At 46.6% G+C, this 22273-nt stretch overlaps 1 protein-coding gene across 6 annotated transcripts in view; it reads left to right on the top strand.

Annotated features, from left to right (window-relative positions):
* The window catches only part of GMDS (GDP-mannose 4,6-dehydratase), a 783240-nt gene extending 761177 nt beyond the window's left edge, over positions 1 to 22063 (top strand). For 3 of the 6 annotated variants that reach the window (XM_049882356.1, XM_049882384.1, XM_049882347.1), the window contains 2 exons: positions 21404 to 21472; positions 21710 to 22063. In XM_049882356.1, the coding sequence (XP_049738313.1) occupies positions 21404 to 21472; positions 21710 to 21772 (132 nt within the window). In that variant the 3' untranslated portion in view covers positions 21773 to 22063. Of the gene's footprint in view, positions 1 to 17623; positions 17652 to 18509; positions 18643 to 21403; positions 21473 to 21709 lie in introns of those variants that run through there. The other 3 variants (XM_049882363.1, XM_049882376.1, XR_007517120.1) reach the window with 3 other exon arrangements.
* The last annotated feature ends 210 nt before the right edge of the window (positions 22064 to 22273 follow it).

Genomic DNA, 22273 nt, shown 5'->3' with positions numbered 1-22273 from the left:
ATCTCAGCCGTGGTACAAAGGAGGCACATTGTGAATGTAGAATTTCTGTCTGAGTCTCTGACTCCAAGCCCTGGATGCTTTTACGTGGGTACAGTTCAGATAAATGAAGAGGAGGAGCAAAAATATTCCAGGCTGCAGAGAAGTATGTGAGTGAAAGGGGGCTGCAGGTTGCTAGAATTTAGGGGCATACTGAGTGACAAGGTTGGAGAAATCGATCAGGGCTTGAGCACTTAGGACTTGAGTGTCCACTGAAGGAATGATACCCTGACAGCAGTGACCAAACTACAGACACTGTGCTGGGCACTTATATTATCTCTGCTCTTTGTCATTGACAGGCATAACGAAAAGGTGTATAAGTGACAAGTCCAAGTCCCCATGAGGCTCAGGTCACCCAGATAACAAGTGGTGGAAATGGGGATCAGCCTGGCCCTGACCCCTTAAACCAGCGCTGTGCACCTGGGAGTCCACACCAGGCATGCAAGTAATATTCCCTCATCCCCAGCCACACCACACTGCATGCAGTTCCTCAAAGACCCCCTAACACCTATATGGCCTTGAACTTCCTCTACTTAGATGGCCTCTTCCCTTTTTCTTCACCTTCCTATCTCATGCTCATTCTTCACAACCCAGTTTAGGGATCAGAAGCATTTCCTGAGACCCATGGCCCCACTGGACTGCACCTCTCCTCTGTCCCAATCTGAAGGCAACGTAATCCTAGTGGGAGAAAGTTAGATAAATCATACCAACGTTTATTTATGCAGTGCTTCGTTGGCATACTGGGTAGAGGCACTTCTCAGGCTCATCCTTGCCACCCCCCATATTCCTCTTCACACTCAGGCTCATGTTCCCCTTCCACATACTCCTCTTCACACTCAGGCTCACTTTCCCTCCCACACTCCTCTTCACACTCAGGCTCACTCTGCCCCTGCCCTCCCACAGACACTCCTCTTCATACTCAGGCTCACTTTTCCTCCCACACTCCTCTTCACACTCAGGCTCACTCTGCCCCCACCCCCCCCCCCCCCGCCACACACACTCCTCTTCATACTCAGGCTCACTCTCCCCTCCATGCTTCTCTTCACACTCAGGCTCACTCTCCCCCCACATACACACTCCTCTTCACACTCAAGCTCACCCTCCCCCCCCCCACACTCCTCTTCACACTCAGGCTCACTCTCCCCCCACATACACACTCCTCTTCACGCTCAGTCCTCTCCCTATGCCCTCAACTGGTTTTGATTCCATTCTCCTTCAAACTGCCCCGCCTGCACATTTGTCTCCTGTCAGATACTGCCATTCATGTGTTACTCTCCACCACTCAATCTTGAGCCTCTCAAGGCCAAGTGTGTACAGCTGTTGAATGCATGAATGAGTGGGATTAAATAAGAAAGTTTGGAAGGTTCTTTTTAAATAGTCAAGTGCTATACAGCTGTCATTTCTTGTGACAACTGTTACTGTCGTCACTAATGTTGATGATAATAGTACAGGTGCCCCTTTCTTTCTAAACTCTCACAATCCAAGTTCAAGAACAAAATAGGTTTAGTACTCTCCAGACTCGCTGCCAAAGGCATGAGGTCCAGTAACTTTGGCTGGTGTGGGCACCTTCACTATCCAGGCCCAGAATTGGAAAAGGACCAGCCTCTGGGGGACGGTTGTTTTTCTGTTAGTAGTAATCATGGTGGCATGAACAAGGCCCATACGATCCTTTTTTAGTCTGTGAGTTGTAGTTCTTTCATAGAAAAGGTTGCTCTGAGGGGGTCAGACACCAACCAGAGGACCTTTGGAAGTTTCCCAAGTTGGCCAAGTTAAGTCAAGCAGTTCTTCGCATTTCTTCTTGTCCTAGAAAGCAGCAATTCCGAGAAGAATTTGACCCAAAGCCCAGTTCTGCCAGAGGAAGTCCACTGGGAGTGTCATAGCCTAGTGGTGTCGGGGCATAGATAAAAAAGAATCCTTGCATGGCGAATGGCCTATTGATCTGTGCTTTGTTGTTGTTGTTAGTTGCCAGTGAATCAGCTCCTACTCATGGCAGCCTCATGTATGATAGAACAAAATGCTGCCTGGTCCCTCGCCATCTTCACGATCACTGGTATGTTCAAGTTAATTGTTGAGGCCACTGTATTTTGAGTCCCTTTCAGCATAGGGTACTCATCTTCCAGCACTGTATCAGACAGTGTTCTGTTGTGATCCATAGGGTTTTTGTTGGCTGATTTTCAGAATTAGATAAACAGTCCTTTCTTTCCAGTTTTCTTAGCCTGGAAGCTCCACTGAAACCTGCCCACCATGCGTGACCCTGCTGGTATTTGAAATACTGGTGACATGGCTTCCAGCATCACAGCAACACACAAGCCACCATAGTATGACAAACTGACAGACGGGTGGTGGGATCTGTGTTTTAGCTATATATAAATGTAAAGTCCATTATCACCACCATCTCGGAGGTACCTGAGGAATCGATCTTTGGGAGAAAGCCACACGAATCACAGTAGTCAAACAAAGATGTTTTATCTTCAACCAAGCTTCCCTCTATGAAGCCATTCATCTGCATCTGGAAAAAAAAACAGTGAAACCGTTTCCCTCCAAGATCCAAGGCTGCTGTGCTGCTCCATGGTGCACCGCGCTGACGCAAAGAAGCCATGCATTCACGTCAACCTGGTATCTCTCCTGATGTGTCCTATTTTTCTGACTCAGCTTTCCACTCCTATGTGTGATTTAACTGACCTACACAAGTAGTTTTACCAACAACATTAGTTGTTCTGGACCACTAGAGAGGGCAAGCAAGTTATCGTTCTCCTGTCTACATCTTTCACAAGTTATTCTTTTCCATAGTACACACCTCATCTTCACCAAAAGCATCTACTTGGTGGTGATGCTGTCTTTGCATATTGTTGTTCTCCTCAGTGGTCAACTCATTTAACTCAAGAGGTTGACCCCTGAGGAGGCGTCTGTAACAGTGAGGTGATGGCGTAATGTTTGGAATCAGACGCACCTGGGTTCAAATCCAGGCTTCACCATGGAGTGATGCTGGGCAAGTCACGAATGAGGGCCTCAGTCTCCTTGTCACCCTATAGGAGTGTTGGTGCCCAATAAATAGAAGCTGACATGGTTGGTTCTAAGGGATTCCCAGGTCCCCTACCCCCAAACTAGTCACTGGGCCCAGAGGCCTCACCGCGCTGGCCGGTAGGCTGAGGCCCCACTGAGCAGCCTAGAATGGCTTAAGGGCTCAGTGGCCCACTGCAGAGAGGTTCCCACTGCAGAGCCTCCTAAGTTCGAGACTGTATAACCCAGCAGCAGTCTCCACTCACTCAGTGGGAAAATGGTAGTAAGCCATGCCACTGTTTATTTCTGTAAGTGCTTCAGTGGTATGCTGAACACAGGGCAAGGCCCATACCACCCGTGCCAACTTTGCCACCACAGAATAGCTTACATAACTGAGAATCTGACATGTTAGATCACGGGGTACTCTCAGAGGGGAAGTCTGAAGTGCCCGGCCCTGCAGGGCCTGGTCAGCAAGTCAATACTGAAATCAAGCCACCCCTCCAGGCCACCTGCCCAGACCTAGTGTCCGTCCGTGGCGCCATCTAGGAAGCACCTGGACCTGACATGGGGAAGCCTGGCAAGGGCAGAGGGAAGGGGGGCCAGGGCCGCGAGCGGCCTCTCTTTCATGTCTATGCCCTGACTACAAGCAGCCTGGCTTCATGCAAACTTGCAGCAAACTTGGGATTTAGTGCTCAGGCAAAGCCAGACTGCGGCCCAGCTCAGGACCCACGCAGGAGCACTGCTGCTCTGCTGCCACAGCCACTGTGAAGTTACCTGCATTGGCGAGCAGGTAGAGTGTGGTCCCTGGGGTGCTGAGGCAGGCCCAGAGCGCTTGAGCAAGCCTGATGTCCTGGCCAGCCTTGGAAGTCCTCTAGACAACTTCCCCTCTTTACAAATGAGGGGAGCAAAGCTCCAGAAGGGTAAGTTCCAGAGCCAGAGGGGGTGGAGCCAGGCTGCAGCTCAGTGTCCCTCTCCACTTCTGCCACTTCACTCCTGGGGCCACCATACTGAGACCTTGGGGGGTCAGGCAGGTGAGGCCTTCTGCAGGTTGAATGACATAGTCAGGAAGTAAAGTCTGCAAGGGTGTCATAGAGGTGAGGCAGGGATTGCTTTGTGGGGTAATAGATGGCCCCTCTTAGGATGACAGCACCCATGCTCCATGTCCAGCAGACCAGGGCTCTTCTCCACGTGGCCCACACTGGACACTTTCTTGGGAGCCAGAGAGGTGTTGGGGGTTCAACAGTAAAATGAAGTGAAAGCACCTTTAATCTGGGGCAGGTCATCATTTTGCCAGTCTTCAACCCCAGATGAGTCCTCTGTCAGTCTTGCTCGATCTTTATAACGCCTTGCTTCCCCAACCTCAAGAATCTCAGAACCTTCCGTGTTGGCATGGCTTTGCAAAGAGGGGCCGACTTTCTGCACCAGCAAGCTTTTATATGATGGGTGTAGCCAGCTCACCCTCGTCCCTCTTTTCTGTATTTATTTGTAGAGCACGCCATGTACATCAAAGAGCCCACAGTTCCTACTTGAAGGTTTTAGCAAATGAATAAACAGGAGAAACCGTGGGGAGGTGCGGGCACTGCTTGGACTGTAGACTGCTTCCTGTGGCATGAGGAACACACTTTTTATGGCCTCTGGCATTTGGGGGTACTTCTTCTTTGTCATATCTTACCCTCTTTGTCATGAGGAATGATGTTGCTGTGGTGAAATGTTCTAGAAATATTGCGTGGGTAAGTGCCTTTTGAGGAAAAACGTCCTAAGGTGCCAGGGGATAGCAGAGAGAAGCCCATCAGTAGACCGGCACATGAAGTCACAGGGCCTGACTTGACTGTTTTGTCCATGGATTACATAATGAAATGGAACTTTTATATTCCTGTAATCAATATTTAGATAGAACTTTCATTAAGCAATGCTTCACACCCCCACATGTCTGTCAGTTTGCCTTACTGTGGGGGCTTGTGTGTTGCTGTGATGCTGGAAGCTATGCCACCGGTATTCAGATACCAGCAGGGTCACCCATGGAGGACAGGTTTCAGCTGAGCTTCCAGACTAAGACAGCCTAGGAAGAAGGACCTGGCAGTCTACTTCTGAAAGGCATTAGCCAGTGAAAACCTTATGAATAGCAGCGGAACATTGTCTGATACAGTGCTGGAAGATGAGCCCCCCAGGTTGGAAGGCTCTGAAAAGATGACTGGGGAAGAGCTGCCTCCTCAAAGTAGAATGGACCTTAATGACATGGATGGAGTAAAGCTTTTGGGACCTTCATTTGCTAACGTGGCACGACTCAAAATGAGAAGAAACAGTTGCAAACATCCATTAATAATCAGAACCTGGAATGTACGAAGTATGAATCTAGGAAAATTGGAAATTGTCAGAAATTAAATGGAATGCATAAACATCAATATCCTAGGCATTAGTGACCTGAAATGGACTGGTACTGGCCATTTTGACTCAGGCAATCATATAGTCTACTGTGCTGGGAATGACAACTCGAAGAGGAACAGTGTCGCGTTCATCGTCAAAAAGGACATTTCAAGCTCTATCCTGACGTACAAAGCTGTCAGTGATAGGATAATATCCACACGGCTACAAGGAAGACCAGTTAATACGACTATTATTCAAATTTACGCACCAACCACTAGGGCCAAAGATGAAGAATTAGAAGATTTTTATCAGCTGCTGCAGTCTGAAATTGATTGAACATGCAATCAAGATGCATTGATAATTACTGGTGATTGGAATGCGAAAGTTGGAAACAAAGAAGAAGGATCAGTAGTTGGAAAATATGGCCTTGGTGCTAGAAACAATGCCGGAGATCCAACGATAGAATTTTGCAAGACCAATGACTTCTTCATTGCAAATACCTTCCTTCACCAACATAAACGGTGACTGTACACGTGGACCTCACCAGATGGAACACACAGAAATCAAATCGACTACATCCATGGAAAGAGATGATGGAAAAGCTCGATATCATCAGTCAGAACAAGGCTGGGGTCGACTGTGGAACAGACCATCAGTTGCTCATATGCAAGTTCAAACGGAAACTGAAGAAAATCAGAGCAAGTCCACGAAAGCCAACATATGACCTTGAGTATATCCCACCTGAATTTAGAGACCATCTCAAGAACAGATTTGACTCATTGAACACTAGTGACTGACAACCAGACGAGTTGTGGAATGACATCAAGGACATCATCCATGAAGAAAGCAAGAGGTCACTGAAAAGACAGGAAAGAAAGAAAAGGCCAAGATGGATGTCAGAGGAGACTCTGAAACTTGCTCTTGAGCATCGAGCAGCGAAAGCAAAAGGAAGAATTGATGAAGTAAAAGAACTGAACAGAAGATTTCAAAGGGCCTCTCGAGAAGACAAAGTCAAGTATTATAATGACATGTGCAAAGAGCTGGAGATGGAAAACCAAAAGGGAAGAACACGCTCGGCATTTCTCAAGCTGAAAGAACTGAAGAAAAAATTCAAGCCCCGAGTTGCAATAGTGAAGGATTCCATGGGGAAAATATTAAACGATGCAGGAAGCATCAAAAGAAGATGGAAAGAATATACAGAGTCATTATACCAAAAAGAATTAGTCAATATTCAACCATTTCAAGAGGTAGCATATGATCAGGAACCGGTGGTACTGAAGGAAGAAGCCCAAGCTGCTCTGAAGGCATTTGGCAAAAAACAAGGCTCCAGGAATTGATGGAATATCAATTGGGATGTTTCAACAAACAGATGCAGCGCTGGAGGTGCTCACTCGTCTATGCCAAGAAATATGGAAGACAGCTTCCTGGCCAACTTACTGGAAGAGATCCATATTTATGCCTATTCCCAAGAAAGGGGATCCAACCAAATGTGGAAATTATAGAAAAATATCACGCGCAAGCAAAATTTTGCTGCAGATCATTCAAAAACAGCTGCAGCAGTATTTCGACAGGGAACTGCCAGAAATTCAGGCTGGTTTCAGAAGAGGACGTGGAACCAGGGATATCATTGCTGATGTCAGATGGATCCTGGCTGAAAGCAGAGAATACCAGAAGGATGTTTACCAGTGTTTTATTGACTATGCAAAGGCATTCCACTGTGTGGATCATAACAAACTATGAATAACACTGCGAAGAACGGGAATTCCAGAGCACTTAATTGTGCTCGTGAGGAATGTTTACATAGATCAAGAGGCAGTTGTTTGTACAGAACAAGGGGATACTGACTGGTTTAAAGTCAGGAAAGGTGTGCGTCAGCGTTGTATTCTTTCACCATACCTATTTAATCTGTATGCTGGACAAGTAATCCGAGAAGCTGGACTATATGAAGAAGAACGGAGCATCAGGATTGGAGGAAGACTCATTAACAACCTGCGTTATGCAGGTGACACAACCTTGCTTGCTGAAAGTGAAGAGGACTTGAAGCACTTACTAATGAAGATCAAAGACCACAGCCTTCAGTATGTATTACACCTGAACGTAAAGAAAACAAAAATCCTCACAACTGGACCAATGAGCAACATCATGATGAACGGAGAAAAGATTGAAGTTGTCAAGGATTTCATTTTACTTGGATCCACAATCAACAGCCATGGAAGCAGCAGTCAAGAAATCAAAAGACACATTGCATTGGGCAAATCTGCTGCAAAGGACCTCTTCAACGTGTTGAAGAGCAAAGATGTCACCCTGAAGACTAAGGTGCGCCTGACCCAAGCCATGGTGTTTTCAATCACATCATATGCATGTGAAAGCTGGACAATGAATAAAGAAGACCGAAGAAGAGTTGACGGTTTTAAATTGTGGTGTTGGCGAACAAACCTGTCTTGGAGGAAGTGCGGCCAGAATGCTCCTTAGAGGCAAGGATGGCGAAACTGCGTCTTACATACTTCGGACATGTTGTCAGGAGGGATCAGTCCCTGGAGAAGGTCATTGTTCTTGGCAGAGTACAGGGTCAGCGGAAAAGAGGAAGACCCTCAACGAGGTGGATTGACACAGTGGCTGCAACAATGAGCTCAAGCATAACAACGATTGTAAGGATGGCGCAGGACCGGGTGGTGTTTCATCCTGCTGTGCATAGGGTCACTATGAGCCGGAACCGACTCAACGGCACCTAACAACAACAACAACCACAGATAGAACTATCATTTCGAAGGAGTCCCTGAGTGGTGTAAACGATTAATGTACTTGGTTGCTAACCAAAAGGTTAGAGGTTCAAGTCCACCCAGAGGCACCTTGGAAGAAAGCCCTGGTGATCTACTTCCAAAAGATCAGCCACTGAAAACTCTATGGAGCGCAGTTCTTCTCTGATACACATGGGGACACCATGAGTCAGAGTTGACTAGACAGCAACTGGTTATCATTTCCAGAGCTTTTTTACATACACTGAAGTGTTATTTTAGGCAAGGCGGCAGAGTACAAACCAAAGTCTTGTTTATCTGTGGAAATTAAACCCAACCTCCCCTATGGGCAGCTATGCATCTCCCGCTAGGCCTCGTCCATGAGGGCAGCTTTGACGGTGGACAGGGCTCCTATGAAAGGTTACTGTGTAGAGCCTCAGACCTGAAGTCCCCACTGAAGCGGTCATCAAAGCAAATCTGATTATTTTCCGCTTGATTTTCCTGAAAGGATGTTATGATTTTCTAGATGTTTGGTGGCTGGTGATAAATCAGGCTTTTATGATGTCATATGAAAGGCCACCTCTCGGACTTCCTCCTGCTGCAGCGAAGGATAAGTGGACGGTGTTGGTAGGGATGGAGAACCAATTTGACTTTAGCCCCTTCCTGGCTTGTCCTGAGGCAGGGTCATGATGAAGGGAGCTGTCTCACCTAGGCCTTCCTTTCACAAGGACACAGCCTGGGCTGTGGGAGTGGAGCAACTTTCTGTCTTTTAGCAGACTTCCTCAGCTAAGAGGCTTTGGCATCCAGTCAAGATTCAAAAAAAGAATGTGCGTTCCATGGAACAATATAAGAGATCAGAAGGTAATTTTACAAAAGCAATTTTTTGAAAGAGTCCCTGTTCTGTAATCATTAAAATGAGAGGCTTCCTTTGGAAGGAGATAGATAGTATCTAACGGCAGCGGTTGTGGTAGAACAGTACACGCATGCATTGCTGGGGGCATTGTCAATGCAGACAATGCCTTTGAAAGCAATAAACAGTTTTACATTCAGGCCAAAATCCTAGGAGTTCTCAATAAATCATCTCTGCCCCTCACCCCCATATCCAGTCCGTCAGGAGTTCCTGTTTCTGCTCCTCCTCCAGCATAGGTCCAAATGCCCCCACTTCTTCCAGTCTCCTCTGCCACATCTGGCTGGACCACCATCCCCTCTGCCCTGGACCTGGCTGTGCCCTTGCTGACCTCAGCTCCACCTGGCCCCTCTAACCCAGCACATGCTCTTTGAGAAGGTACACAGCACACAAGCTCCAGTGGCTTGGAACAAACCCAGACTCCATACTTCACGTACCAGGCTGGGCAGGACAGATTTTAAGGCAAAGCACGTTTCCCTTCTGTAGATGAGAGGACATTTACACACAGAGAGAAAGCCTCAAGGAATCTCAGCATTGCCTCCAGTCCTCTTGAGAGCTGGGAGGAGAGGAGGAAAGCTCCTTCGCCAGCCAGGAGGCTCAGAGTTATGGTTTCCTCCAGACAGGATTCAGCTCCCACAGGAGGAAGTGAAGGGTTGGAGGCATCATCTGAGAGCCTCAGGGGGGCGAACGTGTTCTTGTCTGGCTTTCCTTGGCATACCTCAGCCGGGCCGAGAAGCATAGCCGTCCCTCAGGCCCTCCATCCCATAGGGCCAGCAGGCCTGGACCCAATCCCTTCTAATCAGGTGTTTATAGGTGGGGTGGCCCAAGTGCATCAAAGAGTAACATTTTTCGAAGGGAAAGGGGTTGTGCATAGGATTGGGACATGCTAGGGAGAAGTGACTCATCAACCCTGGGAAACAGCTAGAAGTCAGCCCCACATACCTTCCAAAGCTTACAGTGGCTCCAGAACATAAGACTTCTGAACTACATGAGCTCGCGTTGGCCCACTTCATTACTGAGGCCCACAGGCTGCACGCACCTGAGGGACAACCAGCTTTGACTACAGAATTATGTGTGTGACCTCATGGCTACTGCTGGGACCACCCATGGGGCAAGAAGGAACTGACCTTTACTACCCCTCCAGCCTCATCTGGGGCTCCTCCCTGTTGCCCACCTATCCACACAGTGGCCTCCTCTCTGCTTCTTAGAGCAAGTGTGTAGCCACCTGGAGGCCTTTGCCCTTGTGCCCTCCAAGAGACTCTCACACCCCACATCTTCCTGGGCCTGGCTGCTCCTTGTCATCCACTCTGATCTAGGGTCGCCTCTTCAGGAAGGCCTTCCCCTCCACTGCAGCCACTCTGCCTCCCGGTCACTTCCTCTCTAGTCTTCTTCCTAGCATTTCCCACTCTCTGAAAGGACCTTGTTCATGGATTTGTGTACTTGTGGGACTGTCTCTTTCTACTAGAATGCAAGCCCAAGATAGCAAGGGCCCTGTCTTTTCATGGTTCGCTAGTATCTAAACAGTAAATGTTTGGCAAGAAACAATCATGAACATGTAAATAGCATGTGAAATGTTTATAATAATTGGGAAATGGCAGAATACAAAATCCTGTATACTCCAGTTGTTGTTACCAAAAACCAAACCCATTGCCATCTAGTCGATTCCGACTCATAGCGACCCTGTAGTACCGAGTAGAACTGCCCAACAGAGTTTCCAAGGAGTGCCTGGTGGATTCAAACTGCACACCTTTTGGTTAGCAGTTGTAGCACTTAACCACTATGCCACCAGGGTTTCCTCCAGTTGTTGTTAGCTGTAGTCAGATTTTCTCTGGCTCATGACGACTATATACAAAAGAACGAAACATCGCCTAGTCTCGCGCCATCCACGTGATCCTTGCTATGTTTGAGTCCATTGTTGCGCTATAGTGTTAATCCATCTCATTGAAGGTTTCCCTCCTTTTGCTGACTCTCTACCAAACATGATTTCTTTTCTAGTGATTGGGCTTTCTTGATGACATGTCCAAAGTAAGCAAACTGAAGTCTTAACCATCCTTGCTTCTAAGGAGTATTCTTGTTGTATTTTGTGTAAAACTGATTTGCTCATTCTTCTGCAAGTCCATGGTATATTCAATATTCTGCACCAACACCGCAGTTTGGACACATCAATTCTTGTCTTCCTTTTTTTGCTTATCCAACTTTCACATGCATGTGAGGCAATTAAAAAGACCAAGGCCAGAAAAAAAATAATAATTTTTTTTTTTTTTTTTAGAAGACCATGGCTTGGATCAGATGCACCTTAGTTCATCAAAGTGACATCTTTGCCTTTTAAAACCCTTCTAGAGGCCCTTTGCAGCAGATTCATTTGCACAATGCAGCATATCATTTGATTTCCTGACTGCTGCTTCCACGCACATTGACTGTTGGTCATTGATCCAAGTACAGTGAAAAAACTGGCAACTTCAGTTTCTTCTCCGTGTATCATGATGTTGCTTACCAATGAGGATTTTGTTTTCTTTATGTTGAGGTGCAATCCATACTGAAGGCTGTGGTCTTTGATCTTCATCAGCAAGTGCTTCAAGCCCTCTTCACTTTCAGCAAGCAAGGTTGTGTCATCTGCATATAGCAGGCTGTTAATGAGTGTTCCTCCAATCCTGATGTCGCGTTCTTCATATAATCTAGCTTCTCAGATTGTTTGTTGAACATACAGATTGAATAAGTAAGGTGAAAGGATACAACCCTATCTCACACACTTTCTCCAGTTTTTGAGGCAAATACTCTGGTTACAAGTATTTAAAAAAAAAATTACGAAGTTGGGTTGGGGTATAGGGTAAAATGGCATAAAGTATGAAAGAAAAAACTATAAGATGGCCCACTTAAAATTACTACATTTCACTCATGCTGTTACTACAAGAAATTAGAAGAATAGCTTTTTCTACACCTTAGTGAACAACAGCTAGCCTTGACAGAAAACTTGCATACAATGAACTAGAAATGATAACTAGCCACATTCCATATATAACTGAATTCTCACAGCAGCCCTACAAGATAGGCTATATCATCCCCACGTCACAGATTTAAAACCAGAAGTTCAGAGATGTTGAAAAACTTGCCCCCCAAGGTCAGAGAGCTAAGTGGTCAAAAAAAAAAAAAAAAAAAAAGTGGTCAAGTCAGGATATAAAGCCAGGTCTCTCCAAAGATGCCTATGTTGTTGTTGTTGAGTTTTCTTCATTGAGATACGATTCACATGAAGTGGGTTACATAGGTATTAAGTGTACAATTAGGTCCGTTTTGACAAATACTCATGTAACCTACCCTCCTATCAATATAGAAAACACTCCTATCACCCAAGAACGTTCCTTCGTACACCTTCGCTGTCAGCCCTCTTGCTCTGTAACCACTGATGGTTTCTGTCATCATAGTCACGTCTGCCTGTTCCGGAACTTCATATGCATTGAATCACACAGTGTGTAGTCTTGTGTCAGTCTTCTTTCATTCAGCAAGGGATGTGTTGATAGTCTGCATGTTCATAAATCTTTATTTAGAGACGCCTCTGCCACACAAATTAAGGTAGTGTAAATTATATTGCTTATAGCATTCGCCATGGAGAGTTTTATCCTATAATGCATTGTAACTGCTAGACTAAAAATCAAATATCCTGGCTTCTAGTCCAAAACCTAGCACTAGATGGCTTTGTGACATTGATCAAGCTGTTTAGCTTAACTATCTCTACAGATGTATTCAGGTATAGGAGTCTGTTCCTCTAACGAAGATATGAAAGAACGAATGCCAGATGCCATGCAGTATAGGTACAGCACAGCCTGGTAAAACTCTCTATTAACCATGATAATAGGAAACCAAATGAATGGGTAATGAAAGTCATAGAAAACCTAAAGATTCATCTTAATGGTCATCTTTTCTCCATGCCGCTCAAAAATTTCGCTAACAAATGTCATAGTAGTGGTCTTAACGTTTTCCCCAAAAATAAGTCTTCGGAGAAACGACCAAGAAGCAAAAATTTGGATGTGGTCAGTTGCCTGGTTAGTCCTAGAGTTTCTTAAGAAGTTAGGGAGGAAGGAATGTTTGAATAGATGTTTAGGTATACATCTGGTTGACCCTGTTGTCATTTCTGTGTGTACTGGGGAGGCAGATGGGCGGATGCATGGTTAAAAAGAGGTTTCTTGAATTGGAATGACCTGTTATGCTATATAAATTGAGAAAAGTCCCAAAGTGAAAAAACCCCATCTATAGTGTTTTTTTTTTTTTTTTATAGTGTTGGGCATTCATATTATTTGTAATACTCTTTAGTCCTAATATTTAAAGGAGGGAAGATCCACCTCTAAGATGAGAGGTAGATTTCCTAGCAAGCTAGACAAACACCTTTCAGGAAAGTCACCTGTGCAGGTAGGCTCTCTGTGGCACCAAGTCGGCCTTTCTGGGTCAGAGGGAGACTTTCCCTTCTCGAGTGCAGGCTGAGGATGGGCAGGCGGAACTGAGAGTGGAGCTTCCCTCCACAGGCACTTTCATCTCCACTGTGGCAGGAAAAGGTGCCACCTGAAACAGATACAAGATCTCCTGAGTTGCATTTTGAGGGTGAGTGTTTGAGACTTAATTAGTCGATGTTTGTAAAGGGCTTTGAGAGTAGAAAGCACATGTGGCAAGAGAAGGGCAGCGTGTGCCCGTGCTGAGAGGCCACCGCCAATTACCGCACAGCAGATCTGTAATTGCTCCATTTAAAGGGGCTTTATCTCCTGTCCTCTGGGTTTTGTCACCTTTTTACCAGCATGGGTAGCTCTTCACCCCCTATATCAGTTATTAACAGTAACCTTTAATTTCTGATGAAGATGGTGCAGGCTTTGAAGCCTGAAAGCCTGAGATGACTCACGGTTCTATTTCCTTTCATGAAATTGCCCCTGAATTACAACTGTGAGTCACTGCCCCCTTATCAGGGGGTTAAAGTAAAGAACAGTGAAGTAAACAGAATCAAGAGGCTCAGTTACAGTCACTAATCTAGCTTTCCCTAGGTTTACGCTCCTGTCAGCACTAGGGGTCAAGAAATAAAGCTAAATAATAATAACTTAACAATTACACTCATAGATGTCAGACCTCATGAGCTTGCATCATGCAAGACCAAATCCCCAAAGTCTTCTCTGCTTGTTTTTTTTTTCAAGCAACATAATAAAAACCTACCTATGAGCAGACAGTTCCCAACAGGCTACTAGGCACAGCTTCTGAGAAATAACTTTCTCTGCTCAGCCTGCCCAGGCCAGAGGGTGGCTGAACAGAACAGGCTCCAAAGTCACCAGAGTTGGATGGAGCAGTCAGCAGGGAGTGTCCCTGGGTAAGGACCCTACCCTGTCACAGGCTGGGCCGAAGGCCGGGACCACTGGAAGAGCAGAGCTAGGCGAAACCTTGGACTGATGTATGAGAAGCTGAGTCTGGGGTGGCGTCAGTCACAGAGCTCCAAGGGAGAGTGGACCCCTGCTACCGTCTCTGGTCTTAAGGGAGTCTGCCTGTGAGGGCCTTCTCTGGAATGTTTTTAAAACTATTAAAAGGGAAGTCAATGTGTTTAAGTCCTGTATTTCTTCTAAATAACTGTTTTCTCTATGGCTTATAGAGTACTTTTTGCCTGTCTTTCACTTTATGCTAACTGTATTTTTAAGACACAAAATGAAAAAAAGTTCTGTGTCTTCATGCAAGCTGTACTATAAATGCTATTAATTAAATCATCTCTTTAGTGTTTTTTTTTTTTTAAACCATGCTCATTCCTTATTTATAAATGGACACACATAAGGTAGATGATATTTTCTTTCACTTTCCCAGAAAACTCTAAAGTGCTAGCTAAACTTTTTCATTATTGTCTGGGGACATACATATAGGTAGGTGAACATATTTCTTTTTGTATAGTAGCTCTCCATAGCTGCTGATCCCAAATGACAAATACTACCAACTGAAAATAAGGGATTCCATCCCAGAAACATAAGATCCAAGAGGGGTCACAGACTCCTACAGACCCCTGGACAGTATTCATGGTCAGACTCAGGCTTCGGCCGGAAAACAGCAATGTGAATCATGGCTCACATGTGAGGCCTATATCAGGGCCTAGCCCTGGTGGAGGTGGCAGTGAGGTGGCCAAACTGCTCAGCAGTTAGATTCCAAGGCCAGATGCTGGCCACTCCATCTCCCTGTGAGTGCACTCGTCGGAGGTGGTGCTGACTGACTCAGTCTCCCTGAGGCTGAGTCTGGCAATGCCTGCACGCCGACAGGTCCTGTCAGCCACTGATGGGCAGGCCCACTGATTGCAGTTTCCTGCTCACCCCAGATAGCCCGCTGCTCGCTCCTTGTCTCTTGTCACCCTTATTGGCCAAGCAGCCTGGTTTCCACACTAGTTTGTGCTGAGACAGCAGCAAGGGGGAGAGGGGAAGTGTTCCCAACTATTACTGACACAGCTGCATTTACTACTGTGCTGAGAGCGCTCCCTCTGGGCAGGATTCCATCACAGGGAACAGTCGTGGAGAATGTGAGAGTTCAGGCTGCACCTGGTAAGAGATGCTCTTGCAAACTTTCTAGGGAATTTTCAGGCTTCGTTTATTTGGTTTGTTTGTTTGTTTGTTTGACAGTTTTTGGTTTTTTTTTTTTTTTCCTCCTTCCATTCTTACTGACTCCCAGCTGCATACTTTGAATCTTGACTGGAATATTTGGGATATTCTGTGCAATTCTAAAGCTTCTTCCATTTTGCGAAGCTATATGTGTGTGTGTGTGTGGCAATTTTGTCTTTCTAAAAAGAAGCATTACCCAAAGAGTGATGCTTTCCTGCCCTCTCTACACTAATGTAAAGTTTGACCAAGAACCAAATTCACTTCCATTCTTTTATTCCCTTGGTACCTGAGCTATTCCTCAATTTTGCTTTTCTAAGAAGAGTGGAAGGAAAAGAAATGAATATCCAGTGGCACTCACAGTTTCATAACTTAAATTCCTGAAGATGTTTAACTGGGCTTTTCTCAGTCATGGCTCTCCTGGCTAACACCACCTGTCTGTGCTCCTTCTCCGTATTTCCAGCACTCAAGACCTCATTCCTTTCAGTGTGTACGTAAGAGATTTAACAACATCCTACCAAAAGGTCTCACACTCTTCAAATGTTTCTCCACCCAAGCAGATGTCTTTTGCAAGCCATACAAACAGGCCTGTTGATAGAACACAGTATCCAAATGAAATGTGAAATAAATATTAATTAAAAGTATCCCCAGACAACCTCAGTGAAAGAGTGAGAAAGAACAGATTGTGAACTTTGAAAAGTTAACCTACATGACACAATCCACACACAAAGATTTTAGGGAAAGCGGGGGGTGTCCAAGGGATTTAATGTGTTAAAGAATGATCAAAATAAAATAAGATTGGAACCTAAAGATGCGTTGTTACCTTGATGGAGATGAAAAGGAACCCAAGAGATTTGAAGAGAGAGCAAGCACACAGTTAGGGTAGAAGATAACAGCAGTCTCCACTTTTCTGGATTTCACGTTAACTACTGTGGGTTCAGGAACTGGCTTAATGACTTTTCCAGAATTCGGTCTGGCTCTTTATCAGTTCACTGTAACGAGAACAGAAGCCAGGAAAGCCTGAGAAATTGCTGCACCACAACATGCCCCCCACCCCTGCCATTTGCAACTCGGAGCCCTGGATTTGAGCCTTAGGGCCAGACAGGTCAGCTCTAAGAGGCCGTAAGACCAAGCCGTGGTCAGGGAGTCAGAGAAGAGCGAGGGTGCTGAGGGCCTCTGCATACACACATTTTCTCTCTTTGCTCATGCTGGTTTGCTGCTGTAAAATCCTCAGTTAAGCTTCATTGAATCTGACAATAATAAGTGACATATTGAAACTATATAGTTCACCTAAGGAATAGCAATGAAAACAGTGAAGACACCAGAAGCCAGAGCTCAGGAAATGTCATATTCACATAGAAATGCTTTACATTTTTCCCAGGGCTTTATTGTCTCTTTTTTAAAAGGAATGTTCCAGACCACCCAGTGCAATAAGTTCTTTTTGAAAACTCTACATAAAATCACCACTTTAATTCTGCCTTTTGCCCCTGTTGTCATAATATGGCCTTCAGCCTGTAAGTAAAGAGAGAACTGACTGTCAACAAAAAGACAAAACAGATCAACTCATTTTTCTTGCTTGTCCTGAAAAGCTGGGCATCCGCTGGTTAAGGGAACTCGTGGAAGTTCAGAGTTTTTGTAAGGGTGTTAAATGTGAAATGAGTATATTCTGTGGCCTTGTTCTCACATCCGCAGCTTCTGAGAAGTCCTGTGTCTGAGAATGGCAGTGCTTGACTTCCTTGTAAGAATACAATTTCCACAATCTGTTTTCTTTTCTGGCAGAGAAAGCCTTATTTACTGAACAGGTTCTGTCCCTCCTGTCATTCCACTCATAATAAAGGAAGGGCCATAACCACATCCACTTCCACAGCAGTCTCCTCTCTCCCTGGCCCCACCCCGACTCCCACCCCCACCACACTTAACTCTGCCTTTTGCCTCAAACCTTGTAGACTAAGCAGTTTACTGTTTCTTTTGTCTAAACGACACAACAGGAAGAAGGAGAAGTTCCATCAGGAGCAGGTAAGTATAAAGTAGTCTGGGATGTCCTTAATCTTTCCTGAGCAGTTGATTACCTGAGCAGTTGACTAGGAACAAGTAAACTGACTGCTCTAGCTGTGGGTTCAGTAGCAGCTGGCTAAGAGAGCCCCTGTTTTACTTTGCTGGAACCTCATCCTTCCGCATCCGCAAGGTCTCTTGATCTAATTAAATCTCAGGGAGACAGAGCCTTGGCAGCAGGTTACAGTAAGCTGCTAGACTGGAATGTGGGAGCTGGGCTCAAAGCTAAATCGTGGTGTTTAACTGGGCGCGTCTCTGGTTTCAATGAAATACTTTTACAGTGTATGGTAGCAATGTCTGTTCCTGAGCTTTTCAAAACCGTTTTTCTTTTTCCTCAATTGTAGTCCCCTGGTTGTTTTTATATTATGAGCTACTTGTAGAAAAATACAGGAAGCGTAACTACAATACAGAGCTCCCTTTCCCAAGCCTACTGAGATCATTTGAAGCCGACCTGGGTTTTAGGGTTTGACTAACTATAAGTTGAGAGCCATGAATTGCATCCCATGAAATTCTGGTTGATTTACGGGAAGTGTTATGTGAGTAAACAATAGCCATGTTTCTTCAAGCTGTGTAACTGGTGTAGAATTGAGGGAGGGAGGGAGGGACGAGGACTGTGCCGCTTCACGATGCCACATTTCACAGCTCCTTCTGGGGAAAAGAAGGAAGAGCTTTGTGTGACTCTAGTAGTAAAGTACAAGTATTATAGTACTATGTACACGTTAATTTAGGGACAAGAAAGAGAAGTAAATTACTTGGTTTTCCTCTCGGCTTTCGGCTCAGAGGAGGCCTCGGTGCAACTTTCTTCGGTCGTCCTGCATCTAGGTTCATCCGACAGCAGGCGCCTCCGCCATGCCACCGAAGTTTGACCCCAACGAGATCAAAGTCATGTACCTGAGGTGCACAGGTGGGGAAGTCGGTGCCACGTCTGCTCTAGCCCCCAAGATCAGCCCCCTGGGTCTGTCTCCAAAAAAGGTTGGTGATGACATTGCCAAGGCAACTGGTGACTGGAAGGGACTGAGGATTACAATGAAACTGACCATTCAAAACAGACAGGCTCAGATTGAAGTGGTGCCCTCTGCCCTGATCATCAAAGCCCTCAAGGAACCACCCAGAGACAGAAAGAAGCAGAAAAACATTAAGCACAGTGGAAGTATCACTTGCGATGAGATTGTCGGCATTGCCCGTCAGATGCAACACAGATCTTTAGCCAGAGAGCTCTCTGGAACTATCAAAGAGATCCTGGGGACTGCTCAGTCAGTGGGCTGCAATGTTGATGGCCGCCACCCTCATGACATCATAGATGACATCAACAGTGGTGCTGTGGAATGCCCAGCTAGCTAACAACTACAAAAGGAGATATTTCAATAAAGGATCATTTGATAGCCAGCAGGGGGAAAAAAAAAATTACTTGGTTTTCCTTGTATATTGCCATCTCCAGGTAGCACTGTGTTAAATTGCTAACTATTCATTTTTGCTTCCTACTTTTATTGAAGAATCTGTATATGAGCCTTTAGGGCCAGCAGAAATCACATGTTTTACTATTATTAACCCTCTGGAAAGGACTTCAGCGTATTATGAAATGTAAAGCCTTTGGGAGTTTGACTTATTTTAGCCTAAAAAGTAATGATGGATTTTTGAGAGTGAGAGTTGTTGAGTATATACTCTTCTAGAGTGAAATTTCAAGCAAACAGTACAGACCTTGGAATCCAAGTACCCTTTGGTGTAATCCAAGTACCCTTTGGTGTAAAAGGCTTTGCGGTAAAGGGGGCACAAAGTCTGTAGTACAGAGCAGGTACCACCCAGCGCCCCTGACCTTTCCCACTATACATCTGTAGCTATGTCCTGTGCCGGCCAACCCTCAGGAAGTTCAAGGAAAATAGAAGGGAAGGCTTTCAACTGCAACTTGATTATCAGTTACATCCACTAGATGGGACTATTGTAGGTGGTTCTTTAATATTTGTGTGCAGCCAAAATACAGTGTCTTATTGCTTTCATTGATTTGATTGTCTCAGAATGGGCACACACCAGAGATGGTGAAAGTCAGGTTCCGGTCAGACTACCTTCACATTCTTCCCTTTGTCTTGGGCACTCACATTTTATCACTGTTTGATGAATACATTTGTATAAGGAAAAGATAGGTAATTATCTCACCCCAGCAATGGGCTATCTCAGAGTTTTTCTTTTTTCTTTCTTCCCTCCTTCTTCCCTTCCTTCCTTCCTTTCTTTTTGCAGCTTATCTTGAAATTCTCATCTCAATTTGCATCTCAGTCAGTCTTCCAAGAGCTGTAATAAAGAAATGGGCAATAAAGACTGAGACGCAGGATTTTCTTCTCCTCTAGTTTTCTTTTCGCGAGTGTTCCCTCCCAACAAGGCTCTGAAGTGGATGGAAAAGAACTGCAACCCTGGTGCGTGTGGGTTCTCCTCCTCATAAGATAGAGCTGACAGTGACAGGCCTCTTTCTGTATTGTGATAAGGCTCCACCAGTCAGCAGGATGAGAGAGATTGAGTACGAAGCAAATGCCAGCCCCAGCCGCCTGCTGGTTTCAAAATTAACCTGCTCCTTCACCAGAGCCTCTGGGGAGCACGGTGAAAAAGGAAGGAGCGTGGAGAAGCTCTAGGGTGCCGTTGGAAGTCGTGGTTTTCAAAATACTGGTTGCAACTCACCAGTGTGTGGTGAAATCAATTAAGTGGGTCACGATCAGCATTTTCTATGGAACGGAGTAAAACGGTCAGTAAGTAGTGCCCTGAACACTTAAGTACTGTGTCGTAGAACTTTAGTTTCGTTTTGTGTGAGTGCGCTGGCTGGCAGTGTAAAGTGCAGTTCTTACCGTGGGTCAAAAAGCCTGCGGCGCCCCGCTCGGCTGGCACCAAGCTGCTATGCCTGGCCGCTCCGGGATGCCAACCGCTGGCTAACGCAGCCGCCAGGCACCCAACGCCGACGCCCGTGGTAGAGCAAGGGGAGAGAGCTCCTGCCAGGGGCAGGTAGCCAGACTCAGAGTCCGAGCTGCCGGAACTGCAGCCGCCGCGGACGGCGCACTGGGACTGGACCGCTCGCGGGGTCCGGCCCTCCGCCCAGGGTCAGGCGTACTGGCCTCAACGCTCAGAGTTGCTTCTTTGAGTTCCTGGTCACCCAGCGTAGCTGTTGACTTGCTGAAAATTTAAAACGTTCCGCAGTGGGAGCTAACGCTGTGTCACCGCTAGGCCCGGAGACAGCCCTGCGCGAGAACCGGACTCCGCCCGCCCGAGGTGCGGCATTGCTGTCGGCGAGGGGAGGGCCCGCCTGCGGATTGATTTACTTCTCTTTTTGACTGAAAAGTGCAGTAATTCCAAACAGTTCTCACAGTAGCGTCCCTGACAACTTAATGTAAAAAAAAAAAAGTCATTAAAGCGTCCACGGGACGCGGTGGTGGGGGACGGGGAGGAGGGAGGCTGGGAACGAGCCGGGGATTGATGGCTTTTTACGGTTTTCAAGTGACCTGTGCAGTATTTTCTTAATGCACCCTCGGATGATTTATGGCTCCTAGCACCGCAGCTGAAACTGCACTGCGGGGACCAGAAGGGCCACGACTTGGGGCTTGCTGCTGCAGAGTGCCCCTGAGCGGAGCACCCCAGAGCGCGGGGGAGGAGAGCGGGCGTGGGCGCGGGGCTGGGGCGCCCTTCAGGGCCGGCCCTCGCCTGCGCCCGCCCCCGACCTGCTCTATCTCCCCCTCCCCCAGGACTTTCTGCAGGGAGACTGCTCCAAAGCCAAGCAGAAGCTCAGCTGGCAGCCCCAGGTCACTTTTGATGTAAGTTTCTGTTTCACGGTGTGGGGTGGCGTGGGCCGGTCCCAGCAGTGGGAGCGGGGTGGCAGGGCGAGCGGGTCAGCGCCCACCTTCCCACCCTCTAGCCGCTGCGCCTGGAGGCTGGGTCCCCCGGGCCTCTCCAAGGCCGGGAGGGTGGTGTGGGCGGCCCCAGGCGAAGGGAGGGTGGGGGCCGCTGGGGCAGAAACCTTCTCGCCTCGCTCCCCCTTCTCTGTGCCCCAGGAGTTGGTGCGGGAGATGGTGGATGCCGACGTGGAGCTCATGAGGAACAACCCCAACGCCTGAGGCCCTGCTGCCTTAGGCCCTGCTGCCTGAGGCCCAGACACCTGGGCTGGCTCAGCGGCATCCAGGACCCCGTGCTGCCATCTATGTCCCCTCCCCGCCAAGTTTGTAACAGCCGGGATGCGATTCACTCCTGCCTTCCCTTCGTGGGAGCCTCCTCTGAATGGTTTTGTGAAATCAGGATGATTTAATCACATATTCATTTCACTTGAAATTATGTCGTTAGATACCTTGAAATTGTGGGGCCTTGCAATTGTGTTTCTCTTTTCTTATTAAACATGATCTTTTATAAACAGCATTAACTGAGTAGGTGTCGATGGTTTCTCTGAGCTATACAAAGCAGCTATAAGGGCCCCCATACACACCCCCAAATCTTTACTGCAGAATGAGATCACCTCCTACTGAGAGAGCCCCTGGGCTGCATCCAGCTGGGTCCTTCCCTGTGGGAAGCTGGGGACCGCCTGGTCCTCCGGCAGATGGTTCCTCAGACGTCGCTCTCCCTGT

This window comes from Elephas maximus, chromosome 1 (assembly GCF_024166365.1).
Source record: "Elephas maximus indicus isolate mEleMax1 chromosome 1, mEleMax1 primary haplotype, whole genome shotgun sequence".
NCBI lineage: Eukaryota > Metazoa > Chordata > Mammalia > Proboscidea > Elephantidae > Elephas > Elephas maximus.
This window is presented reverse-complemented; position numbering and strand designations above follow the sequence as displayed.